At 38.0% G+C, this 20,985-nt stretch overlaps 1 protein-coding gene across 2 annotated transcripts in view; it reads right to left on the bottom strand.

Moving 5' to 3' along the window:
- Nucleotides 1–10,251: 10,251 nt before the first annotated feature.
- The window catches only part of LOC122789773 (synaptotagmin-like protein 2), a 1,041,792-nt gene continuing 1,031,058 nt past the window's right edge, over nucleotides 10,252–20,985 (bottom strand). For both annotated transcript variants that reach the window (XM_044057212.1, XM_044057213.1), the window contains exon 17: nucleotides 10,252–12,132. In XM_044057212.1, the coding sequence (XP_043913147.1) occupies nucleotides 11,984–12,132 (149 nt within the window). In that variant the 3' untranslated portion in view covers nucleotides 10,252–11,983. The remainder of the gene's footprint in view (nucleotides 12,133–20,985) is intronic.

Below are 20,985 nucleotides of genomic sequence, written 5' to 3'. Positions count from 1 at the left end.
GTAGACACATTGGTCTTCTGCTTTTGCCACTTTACCACATCCTCCCCATAACCCTAAGTACTCCTTGAAATTTTTCCTAGACTCTTAACTTATCTCTGATTGTCTATCACCAGATTAGCATAATCCACTCCCATAAACATCCACATCACTGTCTGTGCCTTATTATTATTATTCCCCTCCCCATCTCTGAGTCATATGATGGCACACTAACTTTTGGCTAATAATGCCTTCATTTGGACATCTGAGACCTTCTTCTGCTTTGATTAGGGTGGCATCCAGAATTCAGACATTTCTAATATAGTCCTACATAAGTTGGCTCAAACTCATACTGGAAATCTCCAAACAAATCCAATTTCCACTCTTGGAATCCCCCAGTCTACTCCAGAGTCACTTCTCTCAGAAATATTATCCTCTTTCTGCCACCTCACTCTTTTGTTCAATCCTACATTCTCTCATCTTCCTTCCTTAGTCTGGTAAAGACAGACTGTGCTAATCTACCTGATTTATCCTCATGTATGTGTGTATGTACATATGTATGCATTGATATATTTATTTATAGGTAAGGGGGCTGGCCACAAAGGGTCGCTGTTAAGCTACAGCCATCAAATAGATAAAAATGCATAAAAACAAATGTAAATAGAAAAATCAACAAACAAAATAAAATTAAAAACAGCATAAGTAAACAACACACAAGGACAGAAATGAGACAGGTTAATTAAAAAAAAAAGTAAAAGCAAAGCCTTCTGTAAAGGTAAGGCACTAGTCATGGAATGTCAGTTAAACATAAACACGATATTGGAAGATCACAGTTAAAGGAATCCATTAGAAAGTGTTGTAAATTACAGCTACACAACCCTGTGATCCCCTCTGTGAAATCAGTTCAATATAAACTAAAAAACTGCAATTCTGCAAGCACGTCCATATTCATTTGAAATAATCCCCTATGCAAATGTACGAGTAGTTCATCAAACAGGTTACTTCAGGAAACAGCACGGAACACATTACCACTTAACATGCTGGAACAGCTGAAAGAGAAGGAATAAATATCCACTGCAGAACTGGAAAATGAACAAACCCAAGCAACAGTAGGGAGAAAATACAAGTCAAAATAGAACAGTACCCCACTATTACAGAAAGTTGATAAAAAACAGAAAGCGACATGAATTAAACAAACAAGCAAACAGAAATGAATAAGCAAATAAGTAAATAAATAGTTAATAAGACAAAGAAACAATGACTATGAACCACCTTCACCTTAAAAGAAAAAAGAAAAGAGTTTTCTTTCCTGTCATCTACTAGGGTACTTAACCTATGCTCAGACCTTGGCCCTTCTTGGCGAATGTTTCTCTTTGTCTCTCTTACCTCCCATTCAGTACCCTCCTTATCTAACTTCAGGTCTCCCTCGTCTGTCATTCCTGAATAAGCTACATCCTGGCACCTTCATGTCTGACCCTGCCTGTTGGTCACTGGCCCATGTTTCTGTAATACCAGCAGTGCCCACAACCCCCTCTACATCACTGCTTGCAGTTCCTTTCTCCTTACCCAGAAGCTTTGCTCCAAGATACACTTGTTTTTCCTCTGCTACACTCTGCTTTCATTTTTACCATCTATTTTTTGCTAATTAATTAGCCCCTCTTCTGCTCAATTTGACATTCCTCTCTTACATCTTATTTTAAAGGTATGATAGTCATAATGAAATGTACATGTTCAAACCAGCACTAAGTACTTATATCTCTTCTGGGTGAGATGGTGCCTATTACTGGCCTAGAACTGGTCTTTCTCTGAGCTGCTTCAAATCTTCGTACTAGCCCCAAGCCCTTCTCCCTTGTTTTTTTGCTGCAGCTACTCAACATACACCCTCACCCTATTTTTTCTGTTTGTGCTGTCTTCTGGCACATGTAACACTTCTGAGAATGATACCTTGAACTCTATCTCCTGGCATCTTTCTCTGCTATTTCCCTGACACTACTTGATACTTTTTGTATCTGTTTCCTCCAACAGATTAATGGATCCTACATGCAACATGTGTCCACTCCTCTCCCTTGGTGTCCACCTTGGCCACCTCTTCCTACATTTTGCTAAGTGTAAGCCCTGCGATTAATTTCTGCGTAGGGCATGTGTTTGAGAAGATTACCGGCCTCAAACAGATGACCTATGCAGACCGTCTCAAAAAACTCCAACTTTACTCCGTCGCATATTGCCTACTCAGAGGTGATCTCTGCCTCACATACAAAGTTATGTCAAACCCAGAGCTGTTGGTCATGCTCTACTTAAAGAAATCCCAATCCCTCCAAGCTACACACTCTAGGGACCTAAACCTTGTCACCACATTAAACACAACATGCCGGAGGGATAGATTCCTGTCCCAGAGACTTCCCATACTCTGGAATAAACTACCTATCTATATCAAACAAAGCTCCTCATTAGCACTCTTCAAGAAAAATTTTGATGATTGGATGGGAAATAGGAAATTCACCCCAGGGATCACCTCTGTGGCTCTGCTCGACAGTGGCACAGGAAAATAATTTTCTTGGGTGGCAAAAGCCAGAGTACCTTTTTGGCTGGGCTTGTATAGGCCCCAGGGCCGATAGCCAAGTACCTACCTATGAACCTATGATCTCTCCTTTCTGTCTTGCTAAGACTCATAATCACTGTAGTGACTGCATCTTCCTTAAACCAAAACCCTCTTCATTGTCTCCACATTTCAGCTCCTCTCCTTGACTTTCTGTCTCATGCCACTACCCCTCCTGTCTACAACTTCTCCTGTGCATTTCCAACACTCCAACCCTTTCCTATTGTCTATGCCGGTTGTGACTGCCTTCCTCTCAGTGCAGGATTTAATCACCTTTCCAAGTCTCTTGTACGTTTCCTATAAGTCCTGTCCCCTCTTCTGTCTCTTCTGCCCTCTACACCTCCCATATGGCCTATAGTTCCATCATATACACTTTCCTCCTGCTCTCTTTATGGCAGCATTCATGCTTGGCCACTCCTGGCACTGTCTTATATTCATCCCATGTCTCTACCTGTCCTTTCACCTTGGCTTCCTTTTGTGGATGCATCTCTTAGCACCTCTGTTCACCATACTCTACTAGCTCTCTTGTTGTACGTCTTTGAGGGCCACTGCCTATATCCCCCTGTCCCCTACCCTCTCTCTCTCCCCCTACCTTTTCTACCTTCTCTTGTTTTCTGGCCTTCTGTTACCCACTTCTCCAGTCCCATTCACTTCTTCTTTAGATGAATAATCAGTCTACTACCAGCTATGGCTCCCTTATACGTTGATGAAGGTCTCCATTGCCCTGTAAAAACACACTCTCTGCTACCCAAAGCTTCATAAATCAAAAAGCTGTTCCACATCATGATTCTCTCACAAATTTCTCTCTCAAACATTTCGTCCAGCCTGTGCTGTTTATCCTGTCCCATTCTTGCATCCCTCACTTACTTCCTTTTTATTAATTTTTCTTTTATAGATATATTTTACCTACCTAGGCCTTTCTGACATGAACATTATCCTTGACCTCCAAAGCTAAGTCAAAACAAGTTTCAAAATTAATAAAAAAACTGAGAACAGAGTACAGTCATCACACACTTTACCTTAAGGGCTTTAGGGACAAAAGATTAAGGTAACAGAGTTGAGGAATCCAGGCAGAATTAATATGGTCAAACCTCTAGAAGGAAAAACTGAACCAATGATCCCTGACTACATTAAAAGAGGTAGGGGTCACAATGGGGACTTATAATGGGAATATAAAAGTCAAAAGACCTCGGCAAAACTAACAGAAGCATGACTCCCAACAGTATGAATAAACCTCAGAGGTTCCAGCAGGATCAGCAGAGTTGGGGGGGGGGGCAAAACAGAAATAACACAGCAAGGGATTCACAGCATCTTTAATGGGATTAGCCTCCATCATAAATAAGAGCTTCAGGTGTGAACATCAAGTTTAACATCATCCCAGTAGGATTAGCTGAGACAGGGGACACCACGTGGGGTAACAGGGTTAGTCTTTTACAGAAAGTTTAGTGAAATCATGATGCTTTCCTTCTTGAGGAACACTCATCACATATAATGAAACACTGCCTATGTAGTGAAAATGTATTTATTTCAGGAAGAAAATCAGAGAAATTACTCAATATGTAAAGTATAAAAAGTCATGGGGTCTTTGCTAGAGTTAACAGTTAAAAGGCTCAAAGTTTTTTTTTGTTACTAACACTGCAAACCCCTTTTTGATTGTCACCCACATAATTACATTTGTCCCATGTACTGATAATCTGAATTAATTTTTCACAACATTAACAGAAATGGTTTGCTTCTATTTTAAAAGGACAGACATAGCACTACAGGTGGGAGTCCTCATCTCATTAAAACTATTGCCGCTCTTCTGAATTACTAGCTGCAGAAGAAAACTAGGTAAGATTTTTGGTAAACATTTAAACGTGTAGCGTTGTCACCTCACAGTAAGACGCTGTCTGGTTCGATTCTCAGCTAGAGCATCTTCTGCGTGGAGACATGCATGAATGGGCATACCTTCGTTGAAGGTTGTGCGTCAGGGCTGGTAACTCGGCATGTAAAAATCAACTACCAATCATTAGCGGACTGGAGTTCCACTGTGGCAACCCCTAACCGGGAAAAGCCGAAAGACACAACAACAAAAAACAACAACTTAAACATATCAATATAAGATAACCTATTTATGTTTGGGGGCCCTGTTGAGCAGGAGATGCCCACCAACCACAAGTTGACTGGTACATAAATTTGGCTATGGATTTGTCATATGCAGGGGTAAAACCCCTGGCTACTTAAATGATTTAGGTGAGTGATAGGTAGACTCTGTACACTGACTGCTTTAACTCAGCAGTGACTGATTGCATGTGGAATAGAACTGTCCTGCAGAATGGACCCACTGGCAGGATGGTTACTGAAAGTAATTCATTTTTGTAGTGTCCATTCACCTTACAAATGGAAAACACTAGCAAGGACTTTCTAGCGACCTTTCAGAAAAGTAGAAATAGTACATTCCACATTCATTGAGCTGTCAAAAATTTTCACTCCTTCCAGCTCCTGAGTATTTGCATTTTGTTTTATTACTTTCAGGTCTCACTGTACTGGGAACAGTGTAATCTACATCTAGGATTTTGCTGGGGTTTGAGCACACAGAAATTTCTTTACCATCAGTTGATTAATAATTCAAAATATTAAATCAAATGATCAAGAAAAAAATAGAAATTTAGTATTTTGTGTGGAAAGCTCTTCATACCACACAATGTACCCTCTTTCTTTACATAATTAACTTCAAAATCATTACAACTTAGAGATGGGAGGAATTTGCCTCAGAGTGAATGAACTGACACCTCAGACAAGTGCCACAGTCTCAAATCTGGCTATCAGTTAAATGTCTGCCTTCCACTGGAATGTGTGCCCACATCCCTAATATGAATCTAAGGAAGCTGTGTTTGCATTTGATACTTATGCACTAACTGAGGGGACACATAAGAGTCTAATGTGGAACATTAAAATGTAGTCATAGACTGAAGGACACTTCTCATTTGAATAAATTAGTAATATATGTTTGCTTAGTTTAATTCTAAACATTTCCTTTACTCCTATTCAACGTTTATTTAAATAATCCCTCCCTTGCTTTTTTTGGACACTTCTGATATCTTTACATGTGCTAACTCTCTTTGATCATGTCTTGTATAACAATCACAGTTATTTCTAAATACTTCTCGGTCATCTTTCATTATTAGTGTTTATTGCTTTGAGCATATTTTTATGGAACTAACAATTTCAAATTTCTAGAATAAAGAGATCTGGTGATCTTTACTTTCAGCATTCAGATAATGTCAAAGCTTTGTCCACTTCATGAAACTTTCCATTAAATCCTGCATATATGGGTCCTGAGGTCCATCTTTTGGCCCCCTAATGAAACACCTTTTGAGATATTCCTTACAGTACACTGATGCATAATTATTTGGTCCTTATTACTAAAAGTGTACAATGTTGTGCTGACACAGTGAAGGATACATTCTTAATCAAACCATGTATCTTCCTTGCTGTATGTAACCAATCTTATTGGCTGGATATAGTGCTAAACTTCCAACCAAAATAAGAGTAACATACTTTAAGAAAAGAAAATGGTTAAATTACAATTAAAGGCTTTGTAGCAAAGAACACCTAAGTACTACTACACAGTCACAATGGAAGATTGTACGTAGCTGATTTTTGCTAGGGTACTATCACCTCTGTGAAGTTGATGCAGACCTAGCTCCTGTAGGCCAGGGTTTGATTCTCGTCTCTTCATTTGCCTACTGTGTGACTCTCTTCAACTCACTTAACCAGACAGTGCTACTGGGAAATCGGGAAGACTTGGCTAGGTTCATCAATGGTTTCCTTGGCTACATAACTAGTAACTACCTTTGAACCTATGTCTACCTAATATGCAGTATCACTTTGGCAGCTATATATAACACGGTCACTCTGAGGGAAGAACAATCTCTTAATAAACTGCATTGTTAACAAGGCTTTATAAACAAGTAATACAACAATGCAGGAGTCTTCTCCACATAAAACTGTAGGAATCTCGAGTCCATCTACTAGCAAATAAAGTTTTATGTACTCTGGTAAAATTCTGACAGCTTATACGCTTCATACAGTTGGAAGTCCTATTGGAGATCTAGGCACTGATCAAAGTCACTACTTGATCAAATCAGCTTCCACACTCAAGTTTTATGACCTCATGATATGGAGAGTGTGCACTCATGTTTCAAAGACAGCAGTAGGGCTACAGTAAATAAGGATTAGCGATAATCTAACATCAAAACAATTGTATGTATGCGTACCATGTATGTCATTTAGTATGTTTGCGTTTTGGTAGCAGTCTGAACATTAGTGTATGGGGCATCTGTTTCTTTGTTACCTATTGTTAACACACTAATTTTTTAGACAGACCATATAGTTTATGGATTCAGAGATCCATAACAAAAGATGGCCTGTAATTAAAATAACTATAGTGTTAGAAGGCTTACTCTGTTGTTCATAATAACTACATTCATAAAAAATAAAGACTTTGTTGTAACCATATAGTCAGCAACTGCCTTATGTAATTTATTAATCTGTATGATTTCTTTGCTATGGATTCTTACTTATGTATTATTTTGGCGCTTTTCTCCCCGCGCTTCTGCTGAAAAGGGGCCTGTACTCCCAGTCGGACTTCCCTGCTTAATAGTTATAAAAATAAATAAATATTACATTTATCAGCAGTTCCATCATCCTGTTTATTCCACAGTCTTCAACTCATGTTCCCATGAAATACTTAAGAATGGTGGATTATTAGGGTGGTTACTAACTAAAGAACTGTATATAAAATTTGGAGGTATACGCAACATCAGCTGTGTCAATGTGAAAGCCATGATTTATCGCAATTTTACTTGAACACAGGCAAGAAGGTATGGATTTCTACCTTCGAGGCTGTTGACAGGTAAGTCAGCTGCAGACAGATTTTGGTGGAATCTTGCCAGCAGCTGTCTGAATAATAACATAGTGCCTTTTAGTTATAGCCTAGTCATATTAAAGACTTATGAGGGTTATATTCTTTAATTTGTTCTTTAAATGCTGCATCAGTGCCTTAGACTTAATGGTGGGGCATTTAAAGTGAGTAAAGTATATGAGCAGCACACCAGGGACTAAGCATGGCTATTTTTTATTAACGTAAGAAGTAAAGTACTAATGCTAAAGGTTGCAGTCAAACTACAACTGGAATAAGAGGGAAATTTAGCTTGGAGTACAAAATGAACTGTGCCATAGATGAATAGAATTCTGACGGGATAATTCACTTATCATAGGAAACACTCTCTTTCAACAGCCACTGAGATGGCTTTTTCACATGTGTATCACCAGATGATCAAAACAGAAGTCAGACTGACTATATATTTTGCAGCTAGTGATGGAAGAGCTTTAAACTTTTTTTTAAGGAACTAACAACATCAAATTTCCAGAAAGAAAGGATCTGGTGCTCTTTAATTTTTGTATTCAGATCATGTCAGAGCTTAGTCCATTCTGCTAAAATTTCCACTAAATCCTGTTTATGTGGGTTCTGAATTCCATCTTTTGGTCCCTTAAATGAATCTGCTGTGGTGACGGTCCTTACAGTACACTGAGGCATACTTATTTGCTCCTTATTTATTTCTAAAAGTGTGTAATGTTGTGCTGACACTGTGAAAAATACATTTTTAATCTACCCGTATATCTTTTTAGCTCCAAGCAACAAGGTGGCTCACATATAGCAGACTGTTGCTTACGCCATCAGCTTCTTATTGTAAGGTTTGTAATTAAATTAAATAAAACCAGAAAATCATCTAGACCAATAAGAAATAAGCTCAGAGCTATTCCAAATGAATATGTAGTGGACTTAATGGTGGATAGTGTCTGAAGAAATATGGACAGAAGTTTGTGATAGTGTACAAGAGGAGGAACAAAAGTATTCCGAACAGAAAGGAAATTACGAAGGCAGAGTGGTTGCATGTGGAGGTGATAGAACTGCCTAAGGAAAGGAGGAGAACAAAATATATTGGAGATAAGGAATAAACTGAATGCAGCGCTTCAGAGAATAACAAGAAGAGATGAGGAGTTTTAAATAAATATGCAGTGTTTGACGTGGACTGTATGAAAGGTTGTACACTGCAAAACTGATGCTTTTGAACTGTAGTGCTAAGAGAAAACATTTTGGAATCCAGTGTCAAAGAAGCTCAAACCAGTTAATACTTAAGGAAATAAATCTGTACTGCTCACCTGAAACCCTGATAAAACTAAAACTCATATACTTCAGCCACATAATGTAAAGACAGAATTCACTAGAGAAGACACTCATGCTGGTAAAGATCAAAGGCAAATGAAGAAGGGACAACAAAGACTAAGAAGAAGCTACAGCATTACTGAAGTAATAATTATGAATTTGCAAGAAAGTAAATAACCACTTGTTGAAAGGCAAACCTGATGAGCTAAAGTCACCGAGGGCAAAAAGAGTCAAACTAGACTAGACTAAATGACTAAACAACAAAAATAAGTATTATTAGACTATATGTTATATGCAGGACAGCCAGCTCAACTGTATATAATTGGGTTCCATTATATTAGGAAGAACAACTCAACAATTAGATAAATAATTTATGTACATCTGTTTGAAATCCTGTATGTTATTGATCAAGACAACTATAACTTCCTGACCTGACAACTAAATGTGCAGTTCTGTAGACAGTCAGCAAAACATCACAAGGTATAGGCGTACTGCGCATACCTCTCAACTCTACAGATTTTCGCAGAATGCCCAGATTTTTGCCTCATATTTTTGGTCTGTTTCCCATAAAATTATTGTTTTCTGGCAAATCATTGGCAATTCATTGAGGGTTGAAGTAAAAAAAGTAATGTCAGACATTTGAGTTTCATCCTACCCTTCAGAAAATTCATGCTAATGCAAAATGTGTTATTCTATCAACTTTCTAAGTCTGTAAAAGCAATATTGAAAAAGTGTCCCTACTTTTGGGCCTTTGTCCCCCCATTATTTATGGCTTTGTCCAGATTTCTTGCTCTAAGAGGTTGCGAGGTATAGAAATGGCTATTCTTTCTGTTTGCAAAAAATATATTACCAAAACTGGAAATATTTCCCATAAAAAAAAGTATTAGCCATGAATGAAATTTATAGATGAGGCTGTACAGAGCAAAACAAAGCTTAGCAAAATACAATAAAACTGCTTACATATTAGCAACCTACAGAATTATTTTTTTGTTAGACTATAGTTCATGATGAACAATTATGTCAATATTTAGATTTAAAAAAAAAAGTTATCAAGACAGCATTTCTTCAAATAAAAAACTGCATGTTTTGTGGAATGGTGACCCTAATACCCTCAACTTAAATTAAGCTTCTAAGTCATAAAACCCTGGGGTAGTGGACATATTTCTCTCAGGTGATTTTATTCTATAAAAATAAGTTTTGCCTAGCTATGTATTGCCTCAGAATCTGACATTGTGAAACTGATGTACTGTACTCTATAAGCATGACGTATAAATCAGCAGTGTAGGTGTAGGCATTAGGTTTTGTTGTTTTGAAATCTGTATTTCGATCAAAGTATGGTCCTACCAATAAGTAATGAAGATGGTAAGAGACATGCTAAATGGTTATTATAAATTCTATAAAATACATAGATGGAAAATCCGCACTGCAGAGCATAACCAACACATTTACTACAAATTACAGTGAATCAGATTGCAATTTAAGATTTTACTGTTTTCAGGGTCCACCCAAAGCATTTTACAGCTATACCTCATATTATTATTAAGTTAAAAAACAATCAATTCCTGTTGTGGCAGTGATTTGTTTAAATCACACACTGAACTTTCAGTCATTTTTACTACATGCTAATATTAACAATTAATAACATAATCTGAAATGTTAAATTTACACTTTTATCCAGGCTTTTTTCCCACTGATGGAAGCAAAATTGATGTGCATTTGTCTCTTCTGTTATTAATTTTGGAGTCCATTGCTCAACTCTAAAGATAATAAAAGCAGAGGAAAACCATTTATTTCTTGGGAGTTTTGAGAATATCATAGTGCTTAAACAGTCCTGTGATGGTAGTGAAACTATAGAAAGGCAAGTTGTCATCTAGCTACAAGTATATTCTTTTCTGAGGTTACACATAAAAGCATAATTTTCTCAAAATTGTAAGGAGAACTTCCACAATTTGTGGTTACGAGGTGGCACATTTGGTTATATGAGTGGACAAGAAACTCCAAGCTACATGGTCAACAGCTATGCCACATTTTTCAGTAGTAGCAGAACTATCTTTAAATCCAGGTATAGGCAAGTAAACCAGTTCATATAATATATACATCCTAAGACATTTCTAGTAGCAACATAAAAGTTAAAATAGAAGCATTTAAATCATATACAGAACATTGTGTAAGTGAGCTTTAGAAAATTCCAAAATATCTTACAAATAGAAAGCAAACATCCCTGGAAAACAACTTAAGAGCTGTTTGCTGTCTTTAACTTTGGCACAGGAAGTCACCACAGCATTAAAATGCTACAGATATATTCATAAATATTTAAAAATATAGCTACCCAGCTCAGCAGTGAGATATGCATACTAAATTTAACGTTTTAAAATATAGCTGTTGTTTTTCAGAACAGCTATCATCTTTCTGGTCTTATTGTAGAACACTATAATGTGAGGTCAGCATTTGTTTAGATAAAATTAAAACAATATTAAAATTAGAGTTAAAAGAACTGCATAAAACACCCATTTTCCCCATGTGATAACTTTTTAAATCTGAAATTTTAACAGATGCATGCAACTTATGGTAAGCAGTTCATATGCAGTGGATTTAACTATCTGTACTGAGCTACAGCTAATTATATAACCAAGAGCAGCACAAGGCAAAAATAAAGTACTTTTAATTCTGTATGCTACATTTACTTGCATCAAAATCTACACTTACTGCAAGAAAAGTAAACATTTTAAAATGCTGCTAGTAAAATTGTAACTGCCGTGTTAACTAACATTGCAGTCCTTTCTTTATGGTTTTGTTTAGAATGACCACTTTCATTCTTTAGATTTAATATATTAAAGTGCAAACGTGAAATTGTCTCATCTGCATTTCCCAAAGCATAACTTTATCTATAAAATATTTTACATGTATGGTTTCTTTTGCAAAAAAAAAAAATGATACACTCTATGGTTTTCTATCTAATTGTGGCAAAAATAGTGCAGTTTATAACCAAACACATTCCAGTTCTCGTAGCATGCCAGTAGCTTCTGTCTCAACTAAGAATGGAAAACAAGCCATAATATACTGATTTTTCTCTTCCATGCACACTTTTACAGCTATTTTTATATGGCCACAAAGTACAGTACATTAAAATTGCATAGAGGTGTTGACAGAAATTTCAAGATTTTCAGTAAAAGTAATGTTTTAATTTGTGATGTTCTTTATTTTAACTTCTTTTTTCCACCTAATGATGACCTTAATGCAAGAGACCCTTCTATCCACTCATTGGGTGTTGACATCATGTCCTGCCAGAGAGCCACCTCTTCCTGTGTAGAATCCATCCAGTCAACTGGGATCCCATAGCTGAAACCTAAAACATAAAAAAAAAAAAATGAATTATATATGCAAGTCAGTTTTTGCAAATAAAAATTCATTGGCAAATGTATATAATCCCCCCCTCTCAGTGCTGGGAAATACTAATAATCAGAAATCTTAACGGAAAGATTATTACCAACTTTCTGAACTGTGGAAGAAAGCATTGCACTTTATGGGAGATATTTTTAAACTTTTCAGTGAGTACCAGGAATGGGATTCAGCGACAATTGTGCACCGAACAGAGGGTTTTATGGATGAAGGCTGGTAATCTGAAGTTTTAATGTTTGATTCAGAAGCCAAACAGCAGAGGTGACCACTTCAGCTAAGACAGTGGTACACCAAAGACAGAACTGATAAGAAAGAGTATATCAGCAAAGGCTTCCATACTATACAAATATCAACATCAAACAATGACATCTTAACACTATCAGCATCAACATAAAAACATGAAAAATGACAGAAAAAGTGGGAAAGCACATCTAAGGAAAGGGACATGACAGCGGTGCCAAACCTCTCTTTTCTTTTCAGATTACCACATACCCATATGTTTCACAGACATGACAGCACACATGCTGAAGGTGACAAGTTGGTGCTGTAATGGATTGTCATACAAAAGTGATGCAGGCAGAAGGTTATGGCCATATGCAAGCACATTTCAGCAACAGACAGACACACAGGACATGCAGCTCCAGTGGACAGAACTCCACTCTGGAAGGATTCACTGTACCTACAGCTGTCTTTGAGGAGTATGTCAGGTAACTGGATACCATGTGAAAGCATTACTCTTGCAACTATGATAGATATTGTGGAATATGGAAACCTCTTGTATACATTACAGCTCTAGTAACATTCAATGGCTGGGGGAAATGAACAGTGACAGTCTTACAGCTGGCACTGCAGAGTATGGGCTGGGAAACAGGTCAGTCATGATGGAACTGCAGAGTCAGATAGGAAGGCAGTAGTATGCCTGTCATTCACTTTATCCTGAAACATGAGAGCCTTCCCTATTCCAGTGTGCCCATGATTCACTTTGCTGCCATCCCTATTCCGAAGTGCCCATCATCTACTTTTTTTACTGTGGACAGTGATGTCTAATCATTTCTCTAACCTTGTATACACACACCATAGTTTGACTGCAAGACTGACACACCTAAACACAGTTCTGTGCACAGCTATTCCTTTATGCAAGCGTACCAGTATAAACAAGAACTCCATTATAAATCATGCAGAAACTATATTGCCAAAGTATAGGACATGATTCAGAAACAAATCCTAATTCACATGGGTCATTCTCTATTACTGCAGTATCCCCACATTAGTGTATCTCTGCTTTCTGCAAAACCCTGGCTTTACTTTACAGTGTGGGCAAGTGGGTAAATGCTTGCAGTTTACTTCAATACATATAGACCTACACTATTAATCTGTTAATCTTGTACATTTTGTAAATAAGTACACTCTGACACATTGGAAAGTCTCTAAAGGAAAACTACAAAAACTATTAGATTTGTTTTATATGTTTACACTTATTGCTATTTACTGCTGTCTCTATATTTTGTTGCATTGTGACATTTGTCAATCAACCTTCTTCTGATTTAACTATCACCATACAGTACAGTTTGATTTATTTTTCCTTTTTGTACAACTGTACCTGGGTTGTGACTGAAAAGGGTCAACAGGCCAGCTCACTTACCCAGTTATCAATCCAAAATAAATAAATAAAATAAGCGTGGTATGCAGATTGGCTTATTGTGTAGACAAAGTGAGGACAGGTTTCTAGTGGTAGGATGAAACCATCTGATAAACAAAGAGTTGTGGCAACTCACAGAATTAGCAGTAAGTAAAGGCACAGTTATGCATATTATGGCTACACCTATCTATATGAAGGTCTACATGTAAGCATGTATTCCTGATGTTCTCTGTTTAAAGAGTGCTTCTAGCAGCAATTCCTAGGAAAGGGAGCTATATGTCTGGTACTGGAAGTTGTCTTGTAAGTGTAGTCTATATCTGTTTTTTTTTACTCAGTCTCACATGTTTATTTGTACAGTGTATGTGGGATATATGGAGCAACAGTGGTGTATGTGCTGTACTTTATGTATGTACGGTTCTACTATAAAATGGCTTTTAGATCCCTAGACTAGCACATAACATCTTAGTTGGGTTGTTGTGAATGTAGGCTGTGCTGCTGCACAGCAATATGTTTTCTGAATCTTGCACAGCCAAATATTCACTGGCAGTAGGCTCGTTAGCACATGTTCTTCACGCACTGGCCTCCATGGGTGGGCGGGTAGATAACTGACTAAAGTACAATATTTCTTATACATTACTGAATTATGTCAGTGATTTTCTGTACCTTGCCCCATTTAACTGACCCTTTGCAGTGCACACCACACCTCTGACTCTACCCCTTAGTTTGGGAAGCTAAAGGTGTGAGAAAACAGATTCTGTTAAACAGGTAAGCGCTAAAACCCAAGCAAAAGGCTGTTAATCAGTGGTTAAGATACAGGTGACACATCTTCGATTTGTGAGATTGGCCTTAGCTTGACAGGTAAGGATATTTTAGTACTATAGCAGTCTGAGGCTGAGGTGACTGACAAATGCCAACAACAGTTTAATTTACATAAATTACTTTTGCAGTGTGCTACTTGAGTTTATTTTGATTTCTGAATGACATCCTTCCTTCACATGCTGTGGTGTACTTGATCACATCTATTTCTGGAGCCATGCTGTCAACATCAGTTAGGGAACACAACACCTTCCCTCCATCAGAACAGCACCAACTTCTCACTTTCAGTTAGTGTGCTATCATGTCTGTATATCAACCTGGTATACAGTATTCTGAGAAGAAGAGAGAGATTTCCTGGTTAAAAAAAAATTTCTAGGATTTATTTATTTTATTTATTTAGCTTGTTCACCAGGGTAGCACACTGATCATAACAGACATTTGCAGGCACAGTCCAGGTGAAGACATTCGCCAAAAAAATAAATAAATAAGAAACAAATTCACATACAGGGTCAGGATGGTGTAGGCAACCCCTTGTCTTACATTTATGTGCAATTCAGTCATTACCCCAAAATAAACAACAAAAGTCCAGTCATAAATCTTTGCTGTCAGTGTTTTCAAAATTTTGAACACCATCAATCATCCAATTTTTTCAAGATGCTCAGAAGGTCCACCAAAAACTGCCACCAGCCATAATAATAATACTAATAATGTATGCAGTTACTTGATCAGTCTGCTATAATATTAAATCTTAGTTCTAATTACTAGCTACTGACATTCTACAATACTAATGCCCCAAAATGAAGAAGCCCATTAGATGAACAAGGATACTCCACATTACCTTGGAGCATATGGCATCTCCCTACAGTATCCAACCATCCACTTTGTAGGTATGCTTACTGTTTCTTGACTGTGCTGTATCTATTTCTACTATATGGACCTACAGACACTTGACCCCACCCAGTTCGGCTTTGTAAAGGGCAGATCCTGCCTTTTAAACCTGGTTGACTTTTTCGAAACAGTCACTAGAGCCATTGATGAGGGCAAAGCAGTCCATACAGCATACCTGGACTTGGCTAAGGCCTTCGACACAATACCCCACTCAGGCATCATAGATAAGCTCAACAGCTTAAAAGTAAACCCTTATGTCACTAGATGGGTTGCAAACTGGCTAAAGGACAGAACCCATAAAGTTAAAATCGCTGGAGCAATGTCAGACTCAAAGCCAGTCACAAGTGGTGTCCCACAGGGATCTGTCCTGGGACCCCTCTTGTTTGGCATTTATTTCTCAGATGTTAAAGCAAACATGGGAGGGCTGTGGCTGACAAAGTTTGCAGATGACTGCAAACTTGGCGCCATAGTCGATACACCAGCAGACACACACATCCTACAAAAAGGCCTCACAGAAACGGACAACTGGTGCCGGAGTCACGGCCTTAAACTAAATGCCAAAAAATGTATAGTCATCCCCTTTAGGAAAAACAAAGTACCCACAAATTATCACATAGACAGCAATCTACTGAGTATGGAAAAAGTAATCAGAGACCTAGGGACCCAAGTCGACAGCGACCTCTCATTTGACACCCACGTTGCCAAAGTGGTTAGAAAAACATTCTACCTTGCACACCTCATCATGAAGGGATTCACATCCAGATCCAAGGATGTCATTGTACCCCTATATTCCTCCCTCATCAGACCCATGATTGAGTACAATGCCCCATTTGGTATGTACCTCACCCGGCATTTGCAACAGCTGGAGAGACCACAAAAGTACCTCACCAAGAGGATCAAGGGTCTCCAACATATGTCTTATTCTGCCAGACTAAAGAAACTTCAGCTCTATTCAGTAGCATACCGCCTGCTCAGAGGTGATCTCTGCCTGACGTACAAGGCCATGTTCAATCAGGATCTGATGGACATGCTCCACCTCAAAAAATCCAAATCCATTAGGACCACGAGAGCTAAAGACTTAAACCTCGGCACAAGTATGAATAGGACATGCTGGAGGGATAGATTCATAACCCACAGGCTTCCCATGCTTTGGAACAGGATCCCAGTTTGTATTAGGCAGAGCCCCTCACTGACTCTTTTCAAGAGAAATCTTGAGTGGATGGGAGATCGTAAATTTACCCCAGGGGTCACATCTGTGTCACTGCTAGACAGGGGCACAGTAAACTAATTCTATTATATAAGGGGACCTTCATTGTGTCACTACTAGACAGAGGCACAGTATTCTAAATTTATTCTGTACATTTTTGTACCAGTTCATGGGGTGGCAAAAGCCACATCACTATGGCTAGGCTTACAAATGCCCCAGGGCAGATAGCCTAGTACTATACTATGAAACTATGGCCTTTCTGACAGTCTTGCTTCCTCAAAACGTTTTGACACTTAAATAACTGATACTTATTTATTCCTTGTTATGCTATTTTAGTTGTTCATATTCAGTGCCCATTAAGCACTCTGATTATTTAATGACAGACATTTAAGTCATGTTAATTCTGCATCATTTTCTGTATGCTGTTTTTATGCTATACCTACATATATATGTCATGTCCAATTCATCTGCCTGCTGTAAATAAATAAGTGATGAATGTAGAATTCGGATCAGTGGGGCATGAAATGTTTATCATGTTTCAGAATTATGAAAGCTGTAATTCAAAGGACAAAGAAATGAAAATGGAGAATGGGGGTCATCCTTGCCTCCAAGTTGCAATGACCCAGAGGTAAAAATAATTATGGGTAAATTGGAAGAGGCCCTTCCACGGAGAGATGTAAGGGTGAAGTTGCTCACACAGAGTGGCTTTTGAAAACTCCACACAGAAGGACTCCGCTGAAAACAAAGCAGCGCCCAGTTGCCACAGAGCAGAGTTGCTAACTCCTGCACTACATCACTGCAAACACTAATACATTACATGTTATTCATCTACCCTTTCTGACAGCACATCACTGCACTACAGTTAATGTACCACAACAGTGCATGTGTGTTCTCATTGTGGTTCCATACTCACAGCAATACTATAGAACAATGTCACATGATTAAATTTTTTGTGTAACTGTGTCACATGATACATGTTTAGGCAGTAGTTTCAGAAGAAGGGTGCAGTAATACAGTGAACTGATCAGTACCTGTACCAGATCTCATGTACGTTTCCCAATGCTAAGTGAACACAACTAAAAATATCTGGGTCTATATTAGAACACCGAACATTCAAAATTTCGAGTGTTCTAATATCGAACCCTATGAATCGAAAATTTAAAACATCGAACATTCAGAACAGCAAATTTTTTTGTAAGGAAAAAATTTGCTTTTCCAAACCACATACACATAACACAAGCACACCAAACAAACAGCAATACACACGCATACACCTAAACTCTTACACCTAACTCTACACTAAACTATACATACACCACTAACTATCCACTTATCTTAACCCAAACCCTAACCCTAAGGTCCGTCACTATTGCACAGTCACCTCACCCACGCCCTAACCCTAACTCACCTACCCTGCCTTAATCCTCACATCCACACAATCGCACACTTACCTGACCCGTGCCCTAACCCTAACTCACCTAACACGCCCTAACCCTCACGTCCACACAATCGCACACTTACCTGAACCCGACCCATAGCTTTCCACCACAGCGCTGAAAATACCGAAGCAACAGAAATGGACAACCAAATTCTTTCCCCTGGGAAAAAATTTGGTTTTCTGTTTCTTCGATATTTTCAGCGTTTGCTGAAAACGGGTCGGTATTAGAACACTCTAAATTTTGAATGTTCGGTGTTCTAATATAGACCCACATATCTGACATGCATAATGTTAACTGAGTATATGAATGCAAAGAAAAAGAGCATTTGCATGCAATTGTTCATTTTGTGAAATAAATACTTTAACTGTTATTTTTTGAAATCTACGTGAGAAAGTCCCATAGTTTAGAAACAAAACTGGTGTTTTGTTCCACTTGTAACAATTTCTCTTTCACTGGTAAATAACCATTTGAATGTTTTAAACTGAGATGTCTGAGGCAATTATATACATAATCTATATACATAAGTTCCATGTGTTTGATCTTCACAGGATGACAGCATGTGTTTTGTAGATATTGTCCTTTCTCCACTGTTCTACAATCTCAGAGTTGGTAAATATAATTAGCAGGTGGTGCAGGGGTGCAGGGTGAGCTTACGCCCTACATAAACCATTGTTTTTTTTTCTTTTGTGTGATTAAGTTTCAAACGTGTGGTTGATGCAAAGCTAGATCAGGGGAGGGCACTGGGTGCAATAATAGTTAGCTACACCTGTGTGCCTGCGTGTTAGGGTAAAGGTAATTAGTACCCTAATGTGTAGGACTGGGTTATGGGCAGGGGGTGGAGTTAGGTTATCACTGATGAGTAAGGTGATGTGAAATGAAAATAATGATATATCCACAGTAAAACTGAAAAACAATGTTTCAGTCACAGATTACTTAGAAATGGAGATAACATTTCTCACAGAGAAGGCTCAAGGTTTAGTGGAATACCCTATTAAAAGACTAGCATGAATGTATCCACCTAAGACACCAGAATGAAATGCATTGCTCATTGTTCAGATATTGGCAGCACAGCCAATACTTTACATAAAGAACATGAAAAAGCCAGGTATAAAAACTAGATTGCCATCCCACATACATTGTTTAATATAACACTTCTTATGCACTAGGGAATAGTTATCTTAATTTCTACTTTTCTGCCTCTTACTTCCTGAGTTTTTGATCACATATCTTTAACCGCAGTTACAGAGCATTTCTTATATGAAAAGGAAATAACTTGTTTGAAAGTAGAAATTTAACTCCATTTCAAATATTATGTGCAGTTCCTGACCACAATATTTATGCTTTAGGCAGCATTATAATATCTTCTAATAACTGGTGTGCAGAGCAGAGCCTCAAGATTACAAATACATCAGAATGCATGTTTATTTATTTATTTATTTTTTTAATGTTGTGATTTGTGTTTTTGGTACCATACCAATTAAGTTTAGTAAGAAACTTAAGGTTTGTAAATGCTTGCATACCCACACTCACATCAGCATGCTGTATTTTCAGGCCATGGATGCATACCCATATTTCGTTGCTTTAAAAAAGTGCAGAACAGAATGAGAGGCATGGTGACAGCTTTGTGTTACTGGCCTTGCTAGGCTATGTCTGCTTTAACAGGCTGTTCTAGTTCACAATGAATTACCTTAGTAGCTGTAATCCCCAGAAGAGTCGGATAGCTGTGATTCAGTATTAACAGTACAGTATCTGACCCCTGCTTTTTCCAATAAAACTTCTAAATGAATTACTCAGTTTTGTTGCTAAATGCCTCCCCCTACTGTCCCTTCTTTTATTATGGTACGCCAGGCACAGCTCAGATATGTTGATACAGTTACAATGAGTTCCTTGCTTCTTTTCAGTTTGACAGACAACTTTAAGTATACTGATTACAGATGCACAGTTATATGGATTTCTGTGCACTCATCTGGCTGGTTATTTCTTCAAACTTCAAATGCATTCATCTTTTTATGTTTATTGTTGTTGGTCTGGCTACTTGGGAACTTGGGGGTGGTGTAAAACCACAGTGCATACAAATTCAAAGTGGCCTGACCAAAAGTGTGCAATGGTGTCATCTGGAAAAAGTCTAGACTTTGCACTCATGTCATCTGGAAAAGGGAAGTGTAGACTCTGCATTGGTGTCATCTGGAAAAGGGACGTGTAGACTGTGCACTTGTGTCATCTGTAAAAAGAAGGTGTAAACTGTGAACCGGTGTCATCTGGAAAAGGGAAGTGTAGACTGTACACTGGTATCATCTGGAAAAGGGAGGTGTAGACTGTGTATAGTCTCATCCAGAAAAGCAAAGTCTAGATTGTGCAGTAGTGTCATGTGGAAAAGGGAAAAGTGTAGGCTTATTCAGTTGATTGTGATGTTAAAGAACAACTTGCCACCAGTGTAGTATATATGATTGCAGGACATTATCCAGATAACTAGAACAAAGTTATTCTGGATGATGAGAAAGGGCAGGTGGCAAATGTCAGTGCTAAACACTGTCTTCATGATCATGAGCACAATGGTGCACACCTGCTATATCTGCTACTGATGTTACTCTTGGTGATAGTATTAGAGTGTGTACTATCAATACTGGTTGTCAAACAATTTTTACCAGTCCTAAACGAGAAAGACAGTATTGTGACTCATAGTATTTTTTTCTCTGCTAGCACTTATCACCAAAAACTACTGCCCTCTTTCATGCTTTTCTTAAAAGGTACATTTAATTTCTTCTGTGGAGTTCCACTAAGGTGAAAATAACATTTCCAGTATGAGTAGGC

Source organism: Protopterus annectens, chromosome 15.part0 (genome assembly GCF_019279795.1).
Source record: "Protopterus annectens isolate FY-2018-M chromosome 15.part0, PAN1.0, whole genome shotgun sequence".
NCBI lineage: Eukaryota > Metazoa > Chordata > Ceratodontiformes > Protopteridae > Protopterus > Protopterus annectens.
The sequence above is the reverse complement of the archived record's forward strand: the minus strand, read 5'-3'. Positions and strand labels throughout refer to the sequence as shown.